Here is a 23,134-nt window from a genome sequence, read left to right on the forward strand (position 1 = left end):
GTGCCGAAAAAGACAATTGTTTATTTTCAAAGGTAAGAGGGTATGTATTGTGCGAAAACCTTCTTTTTGATTTGAGGTTTCAAATTAGATTATGTTTTGAAAAATAAAACCATTGTAGAGGTATTCTTTTTTGCATATTTTCAGTCGAAAATAAAACATCATAAAATCAACTGAGAGGTACTTTCTTTTTACTCCCCAGTTTATAATATAAACCTGCCAATCTTCAAGAATTTGCATGAATCATTAAGTAGGGTAGGACATGCTCAAGTTATGTATATTAATAATGATATTATTCTGATTGTGTATCTGCTTGTTTCTATTACACTAAAACCATCACTGAGTTGCCTCGTTATCTTTCAGTTAAAATGTTAGTGTTTTTTCTTCTATATTTCTGTAAATGAGGGGGTGAGGGTGGATGGGGTGGGGTGGTGTGGGGTGGGGGGTTAACGCTGCGTTGAACATTACCATCTGAAGGAAGTCATATCTCCGTCAACTACAGGGTTTCACTGGGGTTTCACTGGGGTTTCAGCGGGGATTCACCAGGGTTTCACCCTTAACTCCTCCGTGGTCCAGTACAGGGTCCGCCCGTTGAGGGGAAGGTCGGGGTTCGATAGGTTTTTTTTATACCCTGCCTGATACCTGACGGTCGGTATTAAGGGGCTAAAACAAGGACTGGACCACTCGGAGTCAATATACTGTGTCTGATAGGGGTATTCATGTTCGTGGTATCTCAGTGGGCTAGCACTATGAAAACGGCACCAGTCCGGGCTAGCACAAGCAGCCACACACACACACACAAACACGCACGCACGCAGGCAGGCAGGCACACACACACGCACGCACGCACGCACGCTCGCACGCGCGCTATATAAGTGCAAATATTTTCAACGCGACGTAAACCCCAATTATATGACGGCGTGTCAGCTTAATGTGGGAGGAAAGCCCGATGTGATGCAGGTCTCAGACGTTTACCGCTTTGGTGACACCCACGAGCATGGGTATGGTGCTGACAAATCTAGAAACATAATCGGGGCGAACCGGAATTCGAACCCACAATCATAGGTTTCTGGGACGACGCAACTCTGCACAGCGAATGGCGGCGCCTTAGAGGACTGGGCCATCCGTAACCCATACGGGTATGGTGCTGACAAATCTAGAAACATAATCGGGGCGAACCGGAATTCGAACCCTCAATCATCGGTTTCTGGGACGACGCAACTCTGCACAGCGAATCGCGGCGCCTTAGGGGACTGGACCATCCGTAACCCAACGTAAACACAACGTTGTGATACATCATTTTCCCGTCGTCACAACGTTGTGACAGCATAAATGAGATTTCACAGAATGACCATGCCTGGACGTAATATCATAATATTCTGACAACGTAAACGACGTTGTGACAACGTCAAATGTTTAGCTGTTTAACAGTGATATGTTTAATGAGTGCCGCGGTCCAGTTAAATTGCCAACTTTTTAATATCACAGGATGAGATAAATATTTCAAAGACATATCCTATGCACAAAATGAAATTAAAGACAATAATCTCGATATTTGGGGGTTTACAAGTAAATTTTGTGAAAGACGATTTTAAAAAATTAAATAGAAAGACATGGGACCCGCATGCTCCTTAAATCGTCGTTAAATAAACATGTTTTGACAATTGACCAATATTCCATGGTTTTTTTTGTTGCTGTCAAATTCCACTTTTTTGTCAGTAAACGGAAGTTGATTGAAATTTACTGATTAATATGAAATAGCATGTGTTCATCACAATAAGGTTTTGAATTAAGATGAGAATAGTTGCTGCTGGGATTTTTTTTCTTAAATTAAGTCTACTTTCACACGTTGTACTGATAAAAGTATGACCGAATTGTTTTTGACTCAAGATACTTTAGACCAGTTCAGATCATAATACAACTGTAAAGTAAAGGGTCATCTGCTAATGATTTGACCTTGCATGGGGCTACTGGCCATGGAGGAGAGGTGAGATAGGGTTAAACGTCGCATCAAAGATTATTGCACTTTTATGACAAACATTCAACTAAGACAACATTATCCGATCCTAACATAATCATAACAAACTGTTATCATTCAGGCTGATTCAACATTCTCAAAAAACAGTCACTAATTATACATTTATTATATCTTTTCTTATTCTGACTGTGCTATATCAGTCAATACGGGGCGGTCGGGTAGCCTAGTGGTTAAAGCGTTCGCTCGTCACGCCGAAGACCCGGGTTCGATTCCCGACATGGGTACAATGTGTGAAGCCCATATCTGGTGTCCCTCGCCGTGATATTGCTGGAATATTGCTAAAAGCGGCGTAAAGCCATACTCACTCACTCAATCAATCAATACGCGATCGTTCATCATTGGGTAAGCTCCATACAGCGATAGCCTGTTCCCTGAGTTCTATCCTATCGCTGCCACCGGTCACAGCTCCCCACTGTACTATGCGGCCTTCAGCCATGCACGGAGTTGAACTTCCCACCGAGTTGTGTTTACAAACACGTGATTATTGTCATGACGCCGAGTACTAGTCCAGTTGTTAAGTATCCTTGACCAAGGATTTTCGATATATGGACTCTTCTGGACCTGAAAACAAATGACTTGGAGGTACCAGGTTGACCGCAAGGAGATCCGCGATGGGGGAGTTACTTGGGTTTGTCAACAGAGTGTCAAGCTCCATGCCAGCGCATGTGTAAGGAGCTATTGCTGTGAGGAGCTTACTTGCGGAAAAGACAGCAGCGACACCAAGCGGTGGATCCGGGAACAAATCTCAAACCTTACTCCCGCGATCACGGCTTGGCTATATTTAGAATATGACACACGCAAAACAAGGACGTGTGCTGCTTGGGCGGTATTCTCCGTAGAGTGTTTCGAGAAGTTGATAAATTGCTATCACTGGGACTGGAAGCTGTGACCAGACACAGTCCCCACAGTTTGTCTTTACTGGAACACCGTCATTCAGCCACAAACGACTGACAATGAAGACGGGCGTTGGCAGCAGGCTACTAACCTGCCTGCTGTTAGCGATCATCGACATCGGTGACGCTTCTGCAGGTTCAGTACGCTCTCGGACACCGCTTGCGTTTTTCGCTTCGGCATCCAAACATCTTGCCCCACGTTATAAGAGACAGGCGCCTGGAGATGTTGAGGTTGAAGTACCTAAGATCACAGAACTACACATCACCTCTCAAGTTCAGTCCAGATTTGCTACTGTCAAAATATCCAGCACCATTGTGAATTCAAAGAATGAAAGTAAAGAAGCGAATTTCGAAGTGCAGTTACCCGAATCAGCCTTTATATCCAATTTCACCACGATAATCAACAACACGTTTTATAATTCTGTGGTTTATGGGAAAAAAGAGGCTCAGGAAAAGTATGACAAGGCTAAAAAGGACGGGAAGACAGCAGGACAAATTCGACACTCTTCTACAGACGTGGCCCGTGGGATGGACATATTTGCTACATTCGTCAACGTCGCCGCCGAGAGCGAGGTCTTCGTCGAGCTGACGTACCTCCAGTTGCTGGAGCGACGCCTGGGTTTATATGAACAGAGGATAATGGTCCAACCCAGACAGATTGTGGAAAACTTGACCCTGGATCTTATCTATGAAGAGGGTCCTCAAATATTTGACAGATTTACCTATCGGCTCCCTAACAGCACGGATGTTATGGATGCATCGTCAGAACATGCAACACTCTTCTCATCTGTCTCAAAACGTCACATCAAGTACAATCCTTCTGTGGCGAGACAGACCCAAGTCAACGCTGACAGAGGCATTGATGGGGAGTTTGTTGTGTCCTATGACCTGAAACATGAATTTGATGGAGGCAACATTATCTCAGCACTCAGTAACGATTATTTTGTTCATTATTTTGCTGTTGACAAGTCGGATGAATTGCCACCCATCCCCAAAAATATTATATTTGTGATTGATGTAAGTGGTTCAATGGGAGGAAGGAAGATTGAACAAACAAGAAGCGCAATGAAACAGATTCTCCAGCAGCTGAGTAGTGTGGACTTTTTCAACATATTACTGTTTAATAGTGAAATAAGAGTGTGGCAATCAGAGCCTCTTCAAGCCACCTCAAACAATATCCAGACTGCTCAAAGCTATGTTAATGAGAATGTGATATCTGGTGGAGGCACAAATATCAATGATGGTCTTACTGACTCTCTTAGGATCCTTTTTAGAAACAAGGCCAACAAAGCTGACATCATTGTATTTCTGACAGATGGACAGCCATCAGCTGGAGAAACTGATGTATCAAAAATTCGTGTAAATGTCAAAGGTCTGAATGAAAACAGAGTCGCCATATTCTCGCTAGGATTTGGCACGGGCGTGAATTTCGAATTTCTGCAGCAGATATCTTGGGAGAATGGAGGCTTCGCGAGACGGATTTATGAAGAGGATGACGCTGCAGAACAACTTACAGATTTCTTTAAAGAAGTGAACATCCCTTTGCTCCTCAATGTGAAGTTTCAGTATAACACCATCCAGGTGGACACCTCACAGCTGACCCAAACAACATACAATCAGTTCTTCTCTGGAACAGAAGTGGTGGTTGTTGGCAAGAGACTAGGTGATGAGATAGATGCTACCGTGCAGGGTTCTACAGCAAGTGCCAACACAGTTGAGCTTGTTGTTCCCGATTCATCAAAGACACGTCTTTCTGGACCCTCGGGAGAGTTTACCGAGAAGTTGTGGGCGTATCTGACCATCAAGGACTTGTTGAAGAAGAAGGCAATGTTAACATCTGATGCGGATTTTGAGTTTCTGGAAGGTCGTGCACTCAACATGTCCCTGGCGTACAAGTTTGTGACTCCCCTCACGTCTCTATTGATTGTTCAGGATCAGCATGATCAGCAGCAAGACAGGAAGGAAATTTCAAGGGCCTCAGTGTCATACCCGTCACGCAACAAGGTTATATATCGATCATCTTGTGCCTGCCGATTGACTGTTACACTGTTACCAGTGTTCCTGATCATAAGGTTGTTTTTGTAGGTCAAACGATGTTGTCCAGCTTGTGACAACTAACACAGGTCCATGTCGTTGATTTTCATGGAAGAAAGACAAATCTAATTTGGTTCTTGTTTAGCCTAAGGAATTAAAACATCAGCCTTAGACCTGTACCTTCCTGTTTGTGACCTCTGGGGATCTTAGTTTTGCTTTTGGGGACCCAGGCATAATGTGGGGTCCCATACCAACCACTGTAACAAATTAATAGAAAGTATTGGCGAAGATTTATGAATCGGATTTTCCTTGCTTGAATTGAAAACAAACTTTGTGATTGAGTGAAGTAAACATGGTAAATGGACATTGACAGTCTGCTTCATGGCAACAATTAGATTGGTTTAATGATTGAAACAGCAGTGCTCTTTGGCATCTCGTCTTTCAGTGCAAATATTTTGTATTCATTTTCAATTTTATGTGTATCAGATGCAATATTTTACATTTGGTAACTGAAATCATATATTGCAATATTAGGTCTGTATTGTGATATGTATGGGAATATGTTGCCATTGACTAACCTTCGTATTATTATGACCATAATTGTGCCATATGTCGGTATTTATCCCATTTGTTGGGACCGATTTTATAGTCAAGAGGCTGATGACACCATTTGTATCAATACTAACGCTTAATGAAGGGAGATAACACCACCACAAATAGCCTTGTGTAATAGAAATGTTATTTGTGTGAGATTAGCTTATGAGGACGATGTTTAGTATATTATACTCCCCATCCTTAAAGGGCGAGGTATTAAGTCTACTTCATAGATTCTTTTCAAACTGGAACACTTTTTATACTTATCATGCTTAAATGAGAGGTGCATTGCAAAGTTTGATTTCAATATTTAGATTTTTTTGCCATAATACAGCTTTTTTTCATTTTGGACTTGAATGTTTTTACTTTAACATTTGTGCGACATATAACTTGAAAACTACTTCTTGGATTCTTTTCATATGTAGGGAACAGTTTCTGTACTAATAGAAGTGCAGTGCAAAGTTTGATATGATCTGTGTATTTTTATGCACTTTATGTATATTGTCTTGTTCCATCATTGATATAACCCCAAGAATACACTTAATGTATTTTGTCTTGTTCCATCATTGATATAACCCCAAGAATACACTTAATGTATTTTGTCTTGTTCCATCATTGATATAACCCCAAGAATACACTTAATGTATTTTGTCTTGTTCCATCATTGATATAACCCCAAGAATACACTTTATGCATATTGTCATGTTCCATCATAGATATAACCCCAGAATACACATTATGTATTTTGTCTTGTTCCATCATTGATATAATCTCAAGAATACACATTATGTATTTTGTCTTGTTCCATCATTGGTATAACCCCAAGAATACACTTAATGTATTTTGTCTTGTTCCATCATTGATATAACCCCAAGAATACACTTAATGTATTTTGTCTTGTTCCATCATTGATATAACCCCAAGAATACACTTAATGTATTTTGCCTTGTTCCATCATTGATATAGCCCCAAGAATACACTTAATGTATTTTGTCAAAATATCGACCTATTCAGCATGTTCAGAACCCGACTAGCACAATACATATTGTTGAAGGCTTGTATCGCAATTTACCAGTGTGTTGGTAATACAGTTCTGTCTTATACCTATTGTGTTATTCAAATCGGTCTATTTGTTTGGTGATTGGTTGTTTGAACAAGAAGTTGGTGATGGGCTATTGCCTCATTATTTTTCTATCATTTTAGTAATTTTTCAAAGAAAAAATAAGTTGAGTAGCTCTTCTTTCAGTTTGATGGTATCATAAGGCAGTGGAAATTTACATTTTATTAGACTTTCTTCTAGAACATGGACGTAAACACCATTTCACCTCACCCCCATCTTTATTGGTTTGGGGGCAGTTTACACTTTATGCTGTTCGGTGTGAATTGTAATAAGACCACACTTTCTTAATTTTATGTTTCACGGATTTACTCCAGCTTTTCCACACAAGGTTGGTAGAAATATAATTAAATTTAAATGTCAATTATGTATTCATTTAAATGAAAGTCATTCTGATGTTGAGTTGTCACTGACAAGTCACATGGTGACCTTTTAGTGGTACATTTAGACATTCTCAGGGAGTTTTTCTGTTTCAGTGTTAGCACCAGCACTCAGCGATGTGGACTGTATTTCTTGCTCATCATCTGCAGTTACTTCTTTAGAAGTTAGGGGCGGTCGGGTAGCCTAGTGGTTAAAGCGTTCGCTCGTCACGCCGAAGACCCGGGTTCGATTCCCGACATGGGTAAAATGTGTGAAGCCCATTTCTGGTGTCCCCCGCTGTGATATTGCTGGAATATTGCTAAAAGCGGCGTAAAACCATACTCACTCACTCACTCTTTAGAAGTTACAGCAGAGGGCTTGAAAAAATATGAAATAGTGGAGATTATCCTTTTGGTCTTCCATTTGAAAAGCAAGACGTACATAATATTTGTGATAATTCAGTCAGTATGAGGAAACTTCTAAATGCCTCTCAAAGAAAATATAAGGAAAGACTCAATTACATTCAAACGCAAGGTTTATATAATGTATGTGACATGCCTTCAAAATATGGAAAGAAGCGAGTACTTTTAAATTTGTTTTGTGCAGTTTTGAACATCTTGTGAAACTTCTGTAATGTATGGCCGACAGAAATCAATAAATAATGCTGATTGATTTTACAACAAGAAGTCGTTTCGCGGAAGTGGAACATGCAACTAACATGACTATCAATCATTTTATTTCCAATACATAACGGCCACAGGCCTTTGTGTACAAAAGGTGAGTACAGACAGGTTTTAAGCTTTCAGTTTCGCATTTCTTACTTCATTTGCATAATATAGATATTTTGCTAGATTTGTAATAATATATGTATCTGGTGATGACAGAAGCATATTAAATTTATGAATGTTAGGATGACATTAGAACTTTGCTTTGAGATATAGTTGTCTTAACTTGACATACGATGGACAAATAAGGAGGAAGTAGTACTCCGTTTCAACACAGTCTAATTGACTAACATGACCAATGGGGGAATATTGTTTCATTGACACTTTGAATTTGTATAGACATGAAATAAACATTAACATAAGTATACCTTTAATGAAAATGACTGCCCACAAGACACTGTACATAAAGTTCAAGCAAGCCCAATTCCTATTTATTTGTGCTGTGGGCACGGGGGCACTTGGAATTTGGAATTTCAAGCCCTGGCTATGAATAACTTGATGTATGGTTCATGATATGTAGTATACATATTTTTTTCCTTTTTGGTAGAAGCTTTCTTCGTATATTTAAAAAAAATAATTTTATGATCCAATTTATCCTAATGTCAAACAATGTACTGTATTGTAGTGTATAAATGGTTTTTCAACTTCGACGGTGATTTATTTGAGAGGTTTTATATGTTGAATGTATATAAAGGTTATCACGCAAGTGTTTTGGGATGGTAAATATCCTGCATTAGGAATAAACATCGTATTTAGCGAGCTAAATACATAGTGTTTATTCCTAATACAGGATATTTACCATACCCAAACACATAAGCGTGATAACCTCTTTATCATATAATGTCATTCTTTAATTCTGTACTTCAAAATCACTTTCCCTCTCTCACAAACATTAACCAAACATTGCAAGTTTTCCTGGAATGCGCGCATTAATATTCATTACGTCACAGGGTAGGTGATGTGTCAGTCGGACAGTGACAGTAACCAATATAGTTCCAACTGAAATCTGTTTCTTATACAGTGGCGAAGCAACATATACGCATAACAACAATTGTTTTTAATTGCCTTTCGCGGCAATCCATCAGTCTGTCCGCTAGAGTAACTGCCCTTTGTCAAAAGGAAGCTACTCTAACCCTAGTCTGTGAGACGTCACGGCCACGGTCAGACGTTGACAGTCGGTCAGTCCTGTCATAACGTTAAGAAGTGTAGTCACAAATGTACACACAGCGACAAAACGAAACAAGGTAACAATTCAAACATGTTTTGGCCAAATCCAACTATTTTGATTTGTGGAGAAGGTTTCAAGCCGCAGAGGTCTACAAGCACAGATATGGCTACTGATCCCGCTTGGCTAGGCCTAGTGCCCTCGCAAAATTGTTTCGAAATTTATATCTCCAAAGTTGCCAAACTTATAAAATGCCTTAGCTACGTCACAGTTAGACACTGATTTTCAGTATATTAGACTGTTCTTATGATAATGATAGCAATTATCCCTGTAGTTTATCCAGATTCCCGATAGTTAATTCTGACTCGATTGCTGAATGACGAGGGCGAAGCCATGTTGGTTTATAAACAGTGAATGTAGTCCCTACATGACCTTTGATATTTGCATTCGATATCTGCATATGACCCCAACGGATATCGTTTTTATCTGTTGGCTTTATCCCGCCGGGAAACCCACCCATTATATGATAAGTTTGTATATCTAATAATGTTTATTGTTTTTATTGTGTCATTATTAAGATTTTTATGTTGTTGGATATTAAGAAGTGCTTTAGCATTCTTTACAGTTCAAAATGTAAAAGTACTTTTTGTTCTTTCACTTCACATTATCATATTTATTGTTTTCTTACATGTTGTATTAATGAACTAGTTTTTTGGTTGCTTTTAGTTAAGCAGATGTATATTATGAATGCTCTTCATATTTTATTGTGTACCTTTTTGTTAAATCTTTAGACTTTACCTTGTTCTTCTTTGTTTATATAATACGCAGCAATGTCATAATTCTTATGCCAAAAGGGGCGGTCGGGTGGCCTATTGGTTAAAGCGTTCGCTCGTCACACCGAAGACCCGGGTTCGATTCCTGACATGGGTACAATGTGTGAAGCCCATTTCTGGTGTCCCCTGCCGTGATATTGCTGGAATATTGCTAAAGCAGCGTAAAATCAAACTCACTCACTCACTCACTCTTATGCCAAAGCCAGTGTGGTATTTGACGTAATAAGCGCCCAGGGCGCTCTCAAAATTAGAAATAGGGGGCTCTTATTAGAATGTTATTTTTTCGAAAAAAAGTTTTTGTGGTTTATGATGACAGCTTGAAATCTTTATGTACGACAGATATATTTTTCCAGAATTTATTGCCCATAATTAAGGGTGCATATAAAACACGAGTGGGTATTATATGCGAATAAATAAGTATTGTGTACATTGATCAGTCAGAAAGGGTGCTAATTGGGATTGTTCACAAGCCAGTATATTAGCAAATATCGCGGTGGGCGCTTATTTGAGCAGGGCGCTTATTACGTCGAAAACTGTATTCGCTTTTTCCACATTTTTTACTGTACTGTTTTTTCTTTGTTTATTCATGTTCTGAGTATTTCTTGTTATAGAGGCTGGTGAATCCTGAAGCCAGCAGATGTAATGATCATGATGTGTTTGATTGAAAATATGCTTTTATATAAAATCATTTTGGGCTAAAAAAATGAAAGAATTGGCTCTCAGACAATGCTTTTTGAAAATATAGTACGAGCGGGCGGAGTCTCTTTTTTTTTTTTTTCGTAGTACATACTACTAGTATGTAACCAAATAAACAGTTGTGTAACCAAATAAACAATGTGTACAATCAACCTGGGAAAGGGCCTCCTTACATAAATGTATTCCTTGATGAGTAAAATACTGGAATACAGTATTTTATTACGGTTGGACCTCGAATATTAAAGGATTTTTAAAACAATTTCCAAATACAAATAATATTGAAACATGTGGCTAACTTTATGATGATGCGGGCGGTGCCTGAGAACCAAGACTATTTCTTTTTAGCATTGTTTGTGTTGTTTTTACCATTGTCTTTTAAAGACATTTATTACCAATAAATTTCAATATAATTTATCCTTTTGTCTAAGACTTTCTGTGAAAAGTCCATTTGTTGCCTCATATTCTGTAAATCGTGAAATTAACGCGAGCGTGAATTAAATGCGAAAAATTTGAGTGGTCTGCTCACATGAATAAACATCTCATTTATATAAAAATAAGACAGTTTGGTTAGCAGAAATACCAACTTAGACATACACTAAAAACAAACAACTATGTATTCCACATCACTGTTTATTGAGCAGCACTTGTAACAAGTATATAAACAATGTCATACAAGAACTCATTACATCCTGTGAATTGTCAGCGCTGGGGCCAAGACAAGAGTTCTACTCACTTATGTTATTATGATTGTGAATACTAGTACCATTTAGTCACGTTATTTATACCCCAAAATTGGAGACAAAAGATTTAACTTGAGTTGGTTCAGTTTTATTGTATTTCCTGTGAAATTCCTTAATGCCAGTCAACAGAATACACACAAAAAGTATATGTTGTTCTTAGGAAAACACTATGTATTGTTTTAGCGGAAGTACTCTACTCAGCGCTAATAAGCGGTGCTATTTGGTGTGTGATTGGATTGAGGTCAGGTTGGATTAAGGTCAGGATTCTCCTGTATACCTGACAGAAGACATTTTCTTTACATATAGATCCACTGATTCTTTAGAGGGGGAATGTCGCATTCATATTGAGTCGCATTTTTGGATAGGGGTCAGTGGTCGCATTCTTTTGGAGACGCATTAATTTCATGATTTACAGTATTATAAAGGGCAAACTTTCCCGGTGAATTGTGGTAGTTTGACAAGTGGGCATAGCAATAGCATGTTTTCTTTAACATTTTAAATGAATTTATATGTGATTCATGGCACCATTGCAAAAGAACCAGCATAATGTTTAATATGCTGATATTGTTGTGGATGTAGACATTTACCTGTCGTATGGTTTACCGAATATTGGTCCCATAGTCACTATGCAGTTCAAAAAAATTTAAGCCTCTAAAACCAAATTTGCCTCTTGATTAAAAAATTGCAGAGTTTCATCACAAAGGGACCTTAGGGTAAACACTTATTGAATCAAAATATTTGTGTTTGAAAGAATATGAAGAAGAAAACTAGTTTATTCAGATGTCATGCTCTGTTGAGTATATAGATTAGTCTGTCGCCCAGTCTAAGAAAATAGAGTAAGAAAGGATTCAAACTTAGGTCTAGAATGGTTTAGATTCATTTCTGGGACTAAATGTAGTTGAGCATTGTTCTTGGCTCCATTTGGATTTTAATCTTTTTTTTTGTAGATAAATTTTTTAAATAAGAAACTTTATTACCATTGATTACTGGGACTTCTATACAAACGTGAATAAGTTCCTTTGACAAGCCATTCCCTAACTCCTTTTGTAATGTTTCTAATATTTGCCATATTTCATTACTGTTTTATTTGTCTATTATGTGAAAAATAATTTTTTTAGAAGTTATGGTTCATATTTTCATGTGTGCTTGAGGCATGCTTCATGTGTATAAGACCCGTGAAGATCCATGGTAGAATAGGTCTTCAGCAACCCATGCTTGCCGTAAAAGGCGACTAACGGGATCGGGTGGTCAGCCTCGCTGACTTTGTTGATGCATGTCATCGATCCCAATTGCGTGGATTGATGCTCATGATATTAATCACTGGATTGTCTGGTCCAGACTCGATAATTTACAGACCGCCGTCATAAAGTGGAATATTGCTGAGTGCGGTGTAAAACAATTAAAATTTTCTTAATTGGTGGGCCACTGATCTTGGCGGAGGTGGAGAAGATGTTAACCATTTAGGAGCCTTTACATATAAAAGTGTGCAAAATGTCGGCTTTGCTCTGACAACTGAAGAATTAGTCAGTGCATGTGGACAAGGGACTGAACTCTGGATTTGTTATGCATAAAATCAGGTAGACGTATCTGAGGTCTTCTGCAAGGTTCCTCTTGGAGAGTCAGCAATATTCATTAACAAGACAAACCAGTGATAGAAATCCTAATTAACGATCCATTCCATAGAGATATGATGACAGGCAATCAGCCAAGTCACCAAGTCTGATCATTCCTCAAGTCTGCTTTTATGACAAGGTTTTTGGCCCTAATGTCCCCCCCCCCCCCCCCCCCCCCCCCCCCCACAATCTCCGAACTGTAAAAAAACGACTCCCAAGCATGTTTTTCATTTACATACATTTTGTTTATTCAAATGTAATTTGTTGATGATTACAACAGACTATACAGCTTATCATTGCCTCACAACTTACAAGACACAAGGACATGTATCACACAGAATCGTAGGATCAGGGGAAATGGTAACACTATCTACAATGGAATTGGTATTCTCATCGATTTTCCAGCTCTGTAGAGTATAAAATAATGCCACCATTCATCTCAGCTTAAATATCTGCATAGGACATGGAATAAATATATATATATACCGCCCCTGCATATTAGTGTATTATGAATGAAAGGGGTGAAGCAAGACATGAATAAAACTTGAAGTACTGTGTACCTGTATAAGATGTAGGAAAGCCACAGTTCAAATAATTGTACTCCTGCATTTTTGGCTTTGAAACACCACTGATTTGCTCAGAAGGAATTCCTCTATATGAATGGCAACATGTCATGTATGTAAGCTGATGTTCTTGATGTCTTTTTGAAATATTTAGCCGGTCATGACAGGTAAGGGAACAGCCATTTCAATTTCAAGGGGTCCAGGACTTTTTCTAGAATAATAACCGAAACTGTTTTACTGAAAACAATTGCAAATGCCTTGCAGTGTACAAATAAAAATAAAATGCCCTTCTCTTGCAGACAAATGGCCAAAGAATACTGAACAATAAATTTATGTATTCATACATCAAGCACCTGTTTATGTTGAAAAACATCATTAAGAGAAAATTGCTGCTCTCAAACCAAATCGCCCTGAACAGTGACTCCTATTGGCATCAGGTGACATGCTTGTTGTGAACAGAGACCCATATTTGCATCAGAGTGAAAATCAAATGGTTGCTCCCTCATGACTCAGTTGTAACAAATACTTGTTCCTCACTAGATGTGACTTGGCCACCGATAGCTAAAACATGAAGGCCCATGCACACGTGAAAACTATCATCTGCTTGTTTGACTAAAGGCCACTGGGCACCTAGAACATCACACTATCATGTGCTGGTTTGACCCAAATATCACTGGGCACCCAGAACATCACATCATGTGCTAGTTTGACCCAAAGATCACTGGGCACCCAGAACATCACACTATCATGTGCTGGTTTGACTGAAAGGCCACTGGGCACCCAGAACATCACACTATCATGTGCTGGTTTGACCTAAAGGCCAGTGGGCACCCAGAACATCACACATCATGTGATGGTATGACCCAAAGACCACTGGGCACCCAGAACATCACACTATCATGTGCTGGTTTGACCCAAAGATCACTGGGCACCCAGAACATCACATCATGTGCTAGTTTGACCCAAAGATCACTGGGCACCCAGAGCATCACACTATCATGTGCTGGTTTGACCCAAAGACCACTGGGCACCCAGAACATCACATCATGTTCACAGATCCTGACATGCATCACTGGAATTCTGATGAAAACAATGAAAATGCATGCTTTCACCCTCATTATGAACGCCTGGGACATCATGTCATGGATTCTGGACAAGAATGAGTGAGTGAGTGAGGGTGTGTTTGGTTTATCGCCGTCTTGCAAACCATCCTGATTAAAATACATATAGGAGGTAGAAGTTTGGGTTAATGTACCAACTACAAACTTGACTCCACACTGAGACGAGACCATAAATCAACATATAAAGGCTGATAAATGAAAGTGGGGTGTAGAGAAGGAGAGATGGCATGTCATTCCAGGAGTATATAGAGGGATGTCGGATTGTCCAAAAGGCATACTATCATTGTAATAAGTGGATGCAGACATACGTAGGACTAGGGCAGTAATGATACAATGTGATGAAAACTTTATCCTAATTCACCATAGTGAATCATTACAACCCTGTATCCGACGAGATAACGCCACATGCAGCAATACTCCAGTTATAGAACGGCAGCCTGCAACTAACTGAGTCTGGATCAGAATTTAATGACACATACTGGTATTCAACCAAGTCACCGAGCCTGCCCATACAATAAGCATCGGCTGCTGGGGACCTATTCCAATTCCATGGGGACAGACATGATGTTCTCTCAAGTACATCCACCAGCATTGTGAAAAATACTTGGTTGAAGTTTCTATTATTTTCAATTCAAATGCTGCCTCCTAATGTTATGAGTTCTAGTTAACATGAAATGAGAACTACACAAAATCATGACCTTATTCGTCAATTAAATACTGGTCAAATCCACTCATACTCACAAAACACTGTGAAGCCTTAAAAACAAAAATACTGACACCGAATCAACAAAACATCTGTTGATGATGCCATACCAGACCAGCTGGCTGGACAAAATTAACAAAATTAAACAAAAATATACACATAAAGCCACAATAAAGCCATGTTCTCAAGAAATATGCCAACTGTAGCATATAATGAAAGAGGACTGAAATGTAACTGTTGTGACACATACAGTGCATGATTGCTGCTGTGACGAAGGGGAGACTGAGACTGGAGTTGATGTCACAATGATGGATTGTTATAATCGTAATTAAAGAATGCCGTAAAACAGATTGAGTGTCACTGGTGCTGGAAGTAGGGTTGGGAAAAGTCATATTTGTAACGGTGTATCATTTTCATACTTTTTGATTATCTGCTTAATTTTTAGCAGGTTCATCGAATCAAATTATCTGGCTTAATGTTAATATTCTTCTAGAGTGCACTCTACTGGTGCTTGAAGTAGGGTTAAAAATAATCATATTTACAACAGGCGAATCATATTCTGCCAAATTTTGGGAAAGTTCATCGAATCAAATGATCTGGCTTAATGTTAATATTCCTCTGGATTGCACTCTATTGTAAACAATAAACATGATACAATGAAGGAAATAAAACAAGGAACAGATACAAATAGAAGTATTTCTTTGAAGACGATCATAGATTGTGACTAGTGACACACGTGTATAACAGACTTTATTCTTTTCAATGATTTATACTCAGCACACATGTAAACAGCTGCAACATTTGTGTGTTCCCTTACTTTTGTCCATCAGTATATACAGAACAGCAGGTGGATGAAGTTGGGCTATGTTTCACTCTAAGAGTACCATTCCAACTTATTAACATACATATGTGAGATAACTCCAAAAAAACAAGTTGACAGTATATATACCAGTTTTCAAAGTCTCACAGTCAATCTTAATGACATCTCTTACTTTAATCACTATTCATTATATAAGCTAATAGCACAGACATTTAGAGCTGTTTACATGAATTAAAGTTCGCTGAGACATTTTGTTTCTTGATTTTGGGATTCTGCTGACGCTAGAATAATGAAAATTAGAGAAAATGAAAACTTGAAACACAATTTTGGTATTCCACTGAAAGCAAACGAATATGTTCGCCACAAAATATGTGCATAAATATGCTAGACTGAGAGACACAAGCTTTATATAAGACTGTAGTATTGTTTTTCTCTTCTCCTCCCCCAAATGATGTTAGGTCCAATATCTATATTTGTCTTATCTATCTTATGATCTGTAAAATGAGTAGTTTTATCTATAATACATTACCATGAACACATCACAGGTGCAACGATGTGATATGGTTATACTAATAATGTGCATTTACATAAATATGTACTAATAGCTTTGGTGTGTCAAAATTTCTCAACAGATATTGCTAAACACTGAGGCATTAAAAGTCTGAGCTACAATTGTCTGTTCTTAAACTCTCATATAACTATCCTGGAACATTATCTGTGAATTAAACTGACTAGATTTCAAATCAACAAAAGCAAAAGGGGCCACAGAAACAATATAACACACGTCAACCAGACCAATGGAAGAAATGCCATTATTAATGAAAGTCCTTTGTAAACAACCTGCAGGAATACATTATTATCATATATATTTTCAAAAAAATATTCATAACCACAAATTCTTAAAGGCATAAAAAGATTTCCTGAAATCAAGACAAAAAGGTATGTTTCTTTTGATTTCAAAATTAAGATATTATCTTTAAAAATCATTACTGTTTAGAATTTAGAACTCTTTCGAACATGCCATGAATGGCAAGTAAAATAACCCCACGATTTCACAAAAAAACAACCAACAGATTATTTCTTGTTATTCATCACATAAAACTGGTATATAATTATACTGACACACCTTGAAAATGCATATTCAAATTTTTGTAACCTATTTGCAAAATGGAAACAAAAATGAAACACAATCATTCTGGGGATCTAATCATGAGTTTAACAAACATGACAATGTCTTCGTACGTGTTTCAATCTCATTTGATGTTTCAACGTGTACTGCAAAAATTGTATTTTTGACATCCATTTCAAGTTACAGTTGATCATGCCTTTTCAGAGTGTTTCAGTATATAACATATAGAAGTCCCAGCTAGAAGCACGTATCATCTCAGAGAAAAAAAAATCAGAAATTATTTCCCAATAAAATAAAACTTCGAACCAAAAATGACAATGTTGGCATCAATGCAATATTCTAAGAATTGTTGGTGAACAACTTTATATACCTCTGTTGATACCCTACAATACAGCCTATATGTTGCATCGTGTGGTAGTACTCAATTTGCGTGGGATGTGCGCAAGGTGACTTCACTCCAGGTCTGCACACGCACTACACGTTGCATCATAACCATGTGCATATATATTATGGAATGTCTAATCGACTATGAAAATATACAAAAAATAAAAATGTACAAGTCAGCAAAGGCAGAAATGCAACTAAACTGTAAGGCAACGTGAGAAGATGCTGCATATTTTCCCCGAAAACTAAACAATTTTCATAACATAAGCTGCACGATTCTATTGAATGCATGGAGGCTCTATGGGGCGGCTATATTGTGACAGAATCAAGATTCTATTGAAACAATATGGAGGCTCTATGGGATGGCTATATTGTGACAGAATCATGATTCTATTGAATGCATGGAGGCTCTATGGGGAGGCTATATTGTGACAGAATCATGATTCTATTGAAAGCATGGAGGCTATATTGTGACAGAATCACGATTCTATTGAATGCATGGAGGCTCTATGGGGAGGCTATATTGTGACAGAATCATGATTCTATTGAATGCATGGAGGCTCTATGGGAAGGCTATATTGTGACAGAATCATGATGCTGAAGGGTTACCATATTCCAACAAGGTCCCACCACACTATCAGTTTACATGTATCCACCATGGAACATGTGGTGATAGAACCCTCTATAAGAGGATCAAACATAATATAACATAGGCAATATCACTCCAGTCTACCCCGTTATACATCACCCATATACTCCGCTGACTGATATCCATAAGACACAATTTTTATTGTCAAGTCCAGAAAAAAAGTCACTTTTTAATACTTAAATATGAACATAAGTCCATGATGCTCATAATCTAAATTTACATTTAAACCAATAATTACATTAAAATGACACAGAGAGTATTAACACAATCATTTTCTGATGTTTTTTCAATTCTGAAAACATAATAAATTTATATCTGTACAAATATTTCTGAGACTGAATATTAATCTATTTTATTTGACAATATATATTTTGTAATATGTTTCATAAGTTGTACCCGAAACAGCTTTGCAACCACTTCCAGCTGTTACTCTCCGACCCAGTAGTGATGACCATTACTCCCTTGCAGACATCACAAGTAGCTCAGATATACTCGCTAAATACACAGGCATCCATCAGCCAAAGCTTTACAGCGTAACAAATCAAATCATGTCATTTTCAAGGATATCTGCTGGTATGTGTGTGTTTGTAAGCAAGGATTATATCCTACCTAAATATTATCCCGGGGGAAGTTTTACTCTAGAGTACAGTATAGTATAGGATTAAACACACTGGTATAGGTTTAAATTCACTAGGGGGAATCATCCTGATACTAGAGAATATATCCCCAGGATGAAAAACAGGGTAGGATAATATTCACTCTTACATGCTTACTGTGGAACAGCCATATTTATGTATTGGTGTCTGCTCACATCATCTTCCAAGTACATGCTTGTGTTCACTGCGGAACAGCCATATTTACATAATGGAGTGAACTAAAAAAGTATTTCAAATCTTTTTACTGCCAGTACAAGTGAGTGAGTGGAGATGGGATCATTTTGCTTACAGCAAATTATTAGCAATACCACAGTGGATGACTCCACAAGTGGGTAGGGTTTAGAACCTCTACCTTCCAAGTGACGAGTGAACGAATAAGCCACTAGGCTACTCACTGCCAGACCTGTGAAGAACTTGGGTAGAATAGGTCTTCAGCAACCCATACTTGCTGTAAAAGGCGACTGTGTTTGTCGTAAGAGGCAACTGACGGGATCGGTTGGTCAGGCTCACTGACTTGGTTGATGCATGTCATATCCCAATTGGGTGAATCGATGCTCATGATGTCAATCACTGGATTGTCTGGTCCAGAGTCGATTATTTACAGACCGCCGTCATATAGCTGGAATATTGCTGATTGCGGCATTAAAAAACATACAAACAAACTCACTGCCAGCTGCCCTTGGTTAAATGAGGCCAAGAGTCATGTGGCCACAAGTCTGCTGCTCAACAACAGGTTGCTCGTTGCTTACATCAAAAGTTAATGTGAGTTGGGCCACAGTGTTCTTTAGTTTGTTTGTTGTTTAATGCTGGACCAAACAATCCAGTGATTGACATCATGAGCATCGCATGCACACAACTGACATAAACCAAGTCAGCGACCCTGACCAACCGATCCCGTTAGTCACCTCTTAAGACAAGCATGGGTTGCTGAAGACCAAAACCCTGGATCTTTACGGGTACAGCTAGTGTTCTTTAACTATGTTACTACTCCACAGCATCCTTGCATGATATCAAGAATTATTATGACACCATTAACGGTGGCATTATACATGGAGGAGTGACTGCTTTTCCTTAAGAATGACCCCGTTTAATACCAACCAGCAGATATCATTGAATATTTTCCAAGCAGATTTTACCCTTCATAACAAAACCATGTTGTGTAACAATGTCCACAACGGAAGACTGTATAAATAGATGCTATTGGCCTTGGACATATCAAAGCATTCTTTCACACAATACTATTGGGGATCTGTTAGGGATTTATCATTACAAACCTACATATTCTGTACATGTGGCAAATCACCACACCCTAACAGAGCCCCTAAATATGATGAACATGACTGGTTTTGTACAGGACAATGTTTCCACTCCACTAGTCAAAATAATTACATCCTTATAATGGTGAGATCACAGTATATGCAACAGATGTCATACATTAAAACTCCGCACCACTTTGGGGGAAGGCTTGGAGGCAATGGATGGCCTTTCACTTAGGCGTGAATTATTCCGACCTACACTTCCTGTTCTCGAGTCTGATGCACCAAATTTGGCCCTGAGGGCAGACACTGATGAGTGTTCTTTAGCCTCAAGATCACCCTCTGGTGAAGCAAGATTTGTATACATAGGCTTGGCTTTCGAGCCTGAGTTCATGTTGGATCTAGCACTATCGTTACTCTTGTTCCTATCACTCACAGAATTTTGAGTCCTGTGATCCCGCGAGTTTCGATCGCGGTAACCTTGCTCCTTCTTCTTGGGAGGTTCCTTCCTTTGTGATAAATCATGTTTTGGGGAACTATCCCTGTTGTAGGATATATGTTTCTTGGGAAGTGGGTCCTTCCTCTCAGCTACATCCTTTCTCGCCAATGGTTTAGAACTTTTGCTTTTCGTAGAGATGTCATTTTGATACACAGGCCCCTCTGAATCTGATTCTTTGGGGTCAGGTGGTAAAGGTCTTGGTGGAGGGGCAGGAGGTCTCTGTGTCTTCATTGAGGTACTCACAGCAGTTTGACGAGCTAGAGCTCCTTTAGAAGGAGGAATAGAAAGTGGTCGCTCTATTTTTCCATGATCAGACTGTGTTCGTTTTACACGAGGAGTGGTTCCGTGGCCTGGAATTGGAGGAGGGCTTCTTGACCCTGAAGATCTTGGAATCAACTGACTCTGACCGGGAATTTCATGAAATTCATCCTCAGGGAAAACATCAGAATTCCTGTTAGTGGTACTCATTAAAACAGGACTGGATATTTCTGACCCTCTGAAAGATTCTCTTTTGACGATTCTGGCTCCACCTTCAGGCGGCCCTAATCTGTCGTTTCGTGTGCCAGACCTTTCAGGTTTTGTTGAAGGCCGATCTGGCTTAGCTTTAGCAGCATTCCGATCAGGTTTTTGTGACACTCTGTCAGGTTTGGGCTGCACCTTTGCAGAAGCTGGCACAACAGGATCAGGCTTCATTGGAATTCTCTCCCGTTTTGGTGACATGCTGATAGGCCTAGCTGGTCCCACAAATGCATGTGACTCTCGGTTAGTGCTCCCAGTGAGAACAGGGTCTGATATTTCCACTTGTGTCGGAGCTCTTTTGATATGAACTGACTTAGGGCGCTGATCAGTGATGTTGGCATTGGATCTGACAGGTTGTGGAGGTGGCTTTGGTTTCTTGCCGGGGACCCTACAGAAAAATAAAAACAGCATATTATTCTCAAAATAACTGTTCTTTGGGGTGCAAGTTTATATTCCGATGTTTTCTATGGTACATAATACTCTCTTAGGGCACTTTCTATTAACATTCAAACATGCATGTGCATCAAGGAACGCTCTATTCAGGGACACTGAAATTACCCTTTCTATAAATCACATGTATGAAACTTCCCAATACATTGAATCAAAAATTAAGTTAATATTTGATTTTGCAATGAGTCAAAGTTCATGAATGTAACTAGTATACCGCCTCTTACAAATTAACATGTGTCAAATACTGGTCAAGTCAGTAGGATAAAAGTCTGTACGAACCCATACTTGAGTTTAGGACCTAGGTGCCACCAAGTCTTGAGTTTGCTTCTGTAGAAGTAGCCAAAGAAGGTGAAGACGCCGACAAGAGGCAGTATGACCAGGAAGAACACTAGCAGGCCCACCAAGAGACTCTTGTTGGCTGCAAGTACAGGGATAACATCACTGGTGGTTAGTGAGAGGAAGAAGGAACTGTGTGTAGTGAGTGGGAGAAGGATTTGTGTGTAGTGAGAGGGAGAAGGAATTGTGTGTAGTGAGAGGGAGAAGGAATTGTGTGTAGTGAGAGGGAGAAGGAATTGTGTGTAGTGAGAGGGAGAAGGATTTGTGTGTAGTGAGAGGGAGAAGGATTTGTGTGTAGTGAGAGGAAGAAGGAACTGTGTGTAGTGAGAGGGAGAAGGATTTGTGTGTAGTGAGAGGGAGAAGGATTTGTGTGTAGTGAGAGGGAGAAGGATTTGTGTGTAGTGAGAGGGAGAAGGATTTGGGTGTAGTGAGAGGGAGAAGGAATCGTGTGTAGTGAGAGGGAGAAGGATTTGTGTGTAGTGAGAGGGAGAAGGATTTGTGTGTAGTGAGAGGGAGAAGGGTTTGTGTGTAGTGAGAGGGAGAAGGATTTGTGTGTAGTGAGAGGGAGAAGGATTTGTGTGTACTGAGAGGGAGAAGGATTTGTGTGTAGTGAGAGGGAGAAGGAATCGTGTGTAGTGAGTGGGAGAAGGATTTGTGTGTAGTGAGTGGGAGAAGGGTTTGTGTGTAGTGAGAGGGAGAAGGATTTGTGTGTAGTGAGAGGGAGAAGGAATCGTGTGTAGTGAGAGGGAGAAGGATTTGTGTGTAGTGAGAGGAAGAAGGAACTGTGTGTAGTGAGAGGGAGAAGGATTTGTGTGTAGTGAGAGGGAGAAGGAATCATGTGTAGTGAGAGGGAGAAGGATTAGTGTGTAGTGAGTGGGAGAAGGATTTGTGTGTAGTGAGAGGGAGAAGGATTTGTGTGTAGTGAGTGGGAGAAGGAACTGTGTGTAGTGAGTGGGAGAAGGATTTGTGTGTAGTGAGAGGGAGAAGGATTTGTGTGTAGTGAGAGGGAGAAGGAATTGTGTGTAGTGAGAGGGAGAAGGAATTGTGTGTAGTGAGTGGGAGAAGGATTTGTGTGTAGTGAGAGGGAGAAGGAATCGTGTATAGTGTGTGGGAGAAGGAATTGCATGAAGGAATTTTGTATTTCTTTTTGTATTTCATTGATAAAATGACCAATAAAGGGAAACATTGAGATAGATAGATATCTCAGAACTATTTTTTTTTACTTTTGGAAAGTTTCCCAATTT

General features: G+C 39.1%; 2 protein-coding genes across 3 annotated transcripts in view; one reads left to right on the top strand and one right to left on the bottom strand.

The window, feature by feature from the left end:
• Nucleotides 1-2,780: 2,780 nt before the first annotated feature.
• On the top strand, nucleotides 2,781-12,291 carry LOC139452046 (inter-alpha-trypsin inhibitor heavy chain H4-like). The gene has a single exon (XM_071233340.1). It carries the CDS (start codon nucleotides 2,989-2,991, stop codon nucleotides 5,011-5,013), a length of 2,025 nt encoding a protein of 674 aa, XP_071089441.1. The 5' UTR covers nucleotides 2,781-2,988; the 3' UTR covers nucleotides 5,014-12,291.
• Nucleotides 12,292-15,925: 3,634 nt separating this feature from the next.
• LOC139451666 (disintegrin and metalloproteinase domain-containing protein 9-like) overlaps nucleotides 15,926-23,134 on the bottom strand; it is a 124,938-nt gene continuing 117,729 nt past the window's right edge. The window contains exons 20-21 of one of the 2 annotated variants that reach the window (XM_071232986.1): nucleotides 21,840-21,972; nucleotides 15,926-21,492 (exon numbers count right to left, since the gene is read on the bottom strand). In XM_071232986.1, the coding sequence (XP_071089087.1) occupies nucleotides 20,259-21,492; nucleotides 21,840-21,972 (1,367 nt within the window). In that variant the 3' untranslated portion in view covers nucleotides 15,926-20,258. Of the gene's footprint in view, nucleotides 21,493-21,833; nucleotides 21,973-23,134 lie in introns of both variants that reach the window. The other variant, XM_071232985.1, reaches the window with a different exon arrangement.

Source organism: Haliotis cracherodii, unplaced genomic scaffold (genome assembly GCF_022045235.1).
Source record: "Haliotis cracherodii isolate W230 unplaced genomic scaffold, xgHalCrac1.p SCAF_9, whole genome shotgun sequence".
Lineage (NCBI taxonomy): Eukaryota > Metazoa > Mollusca > Gastropoda > Lepetellida > Haliotidae > Haliotis > Haliotis cracherodii.

Excerpts from the sequence above, each read along its gene's own strand:
- LOC139452046 (XM_071233340.1), top strand. The coding sequence starts at position 2,989 with ATGAAGACGGGCGTTGGCAGCAGGCTACTAACCTGCCTGCTGTTAGCG.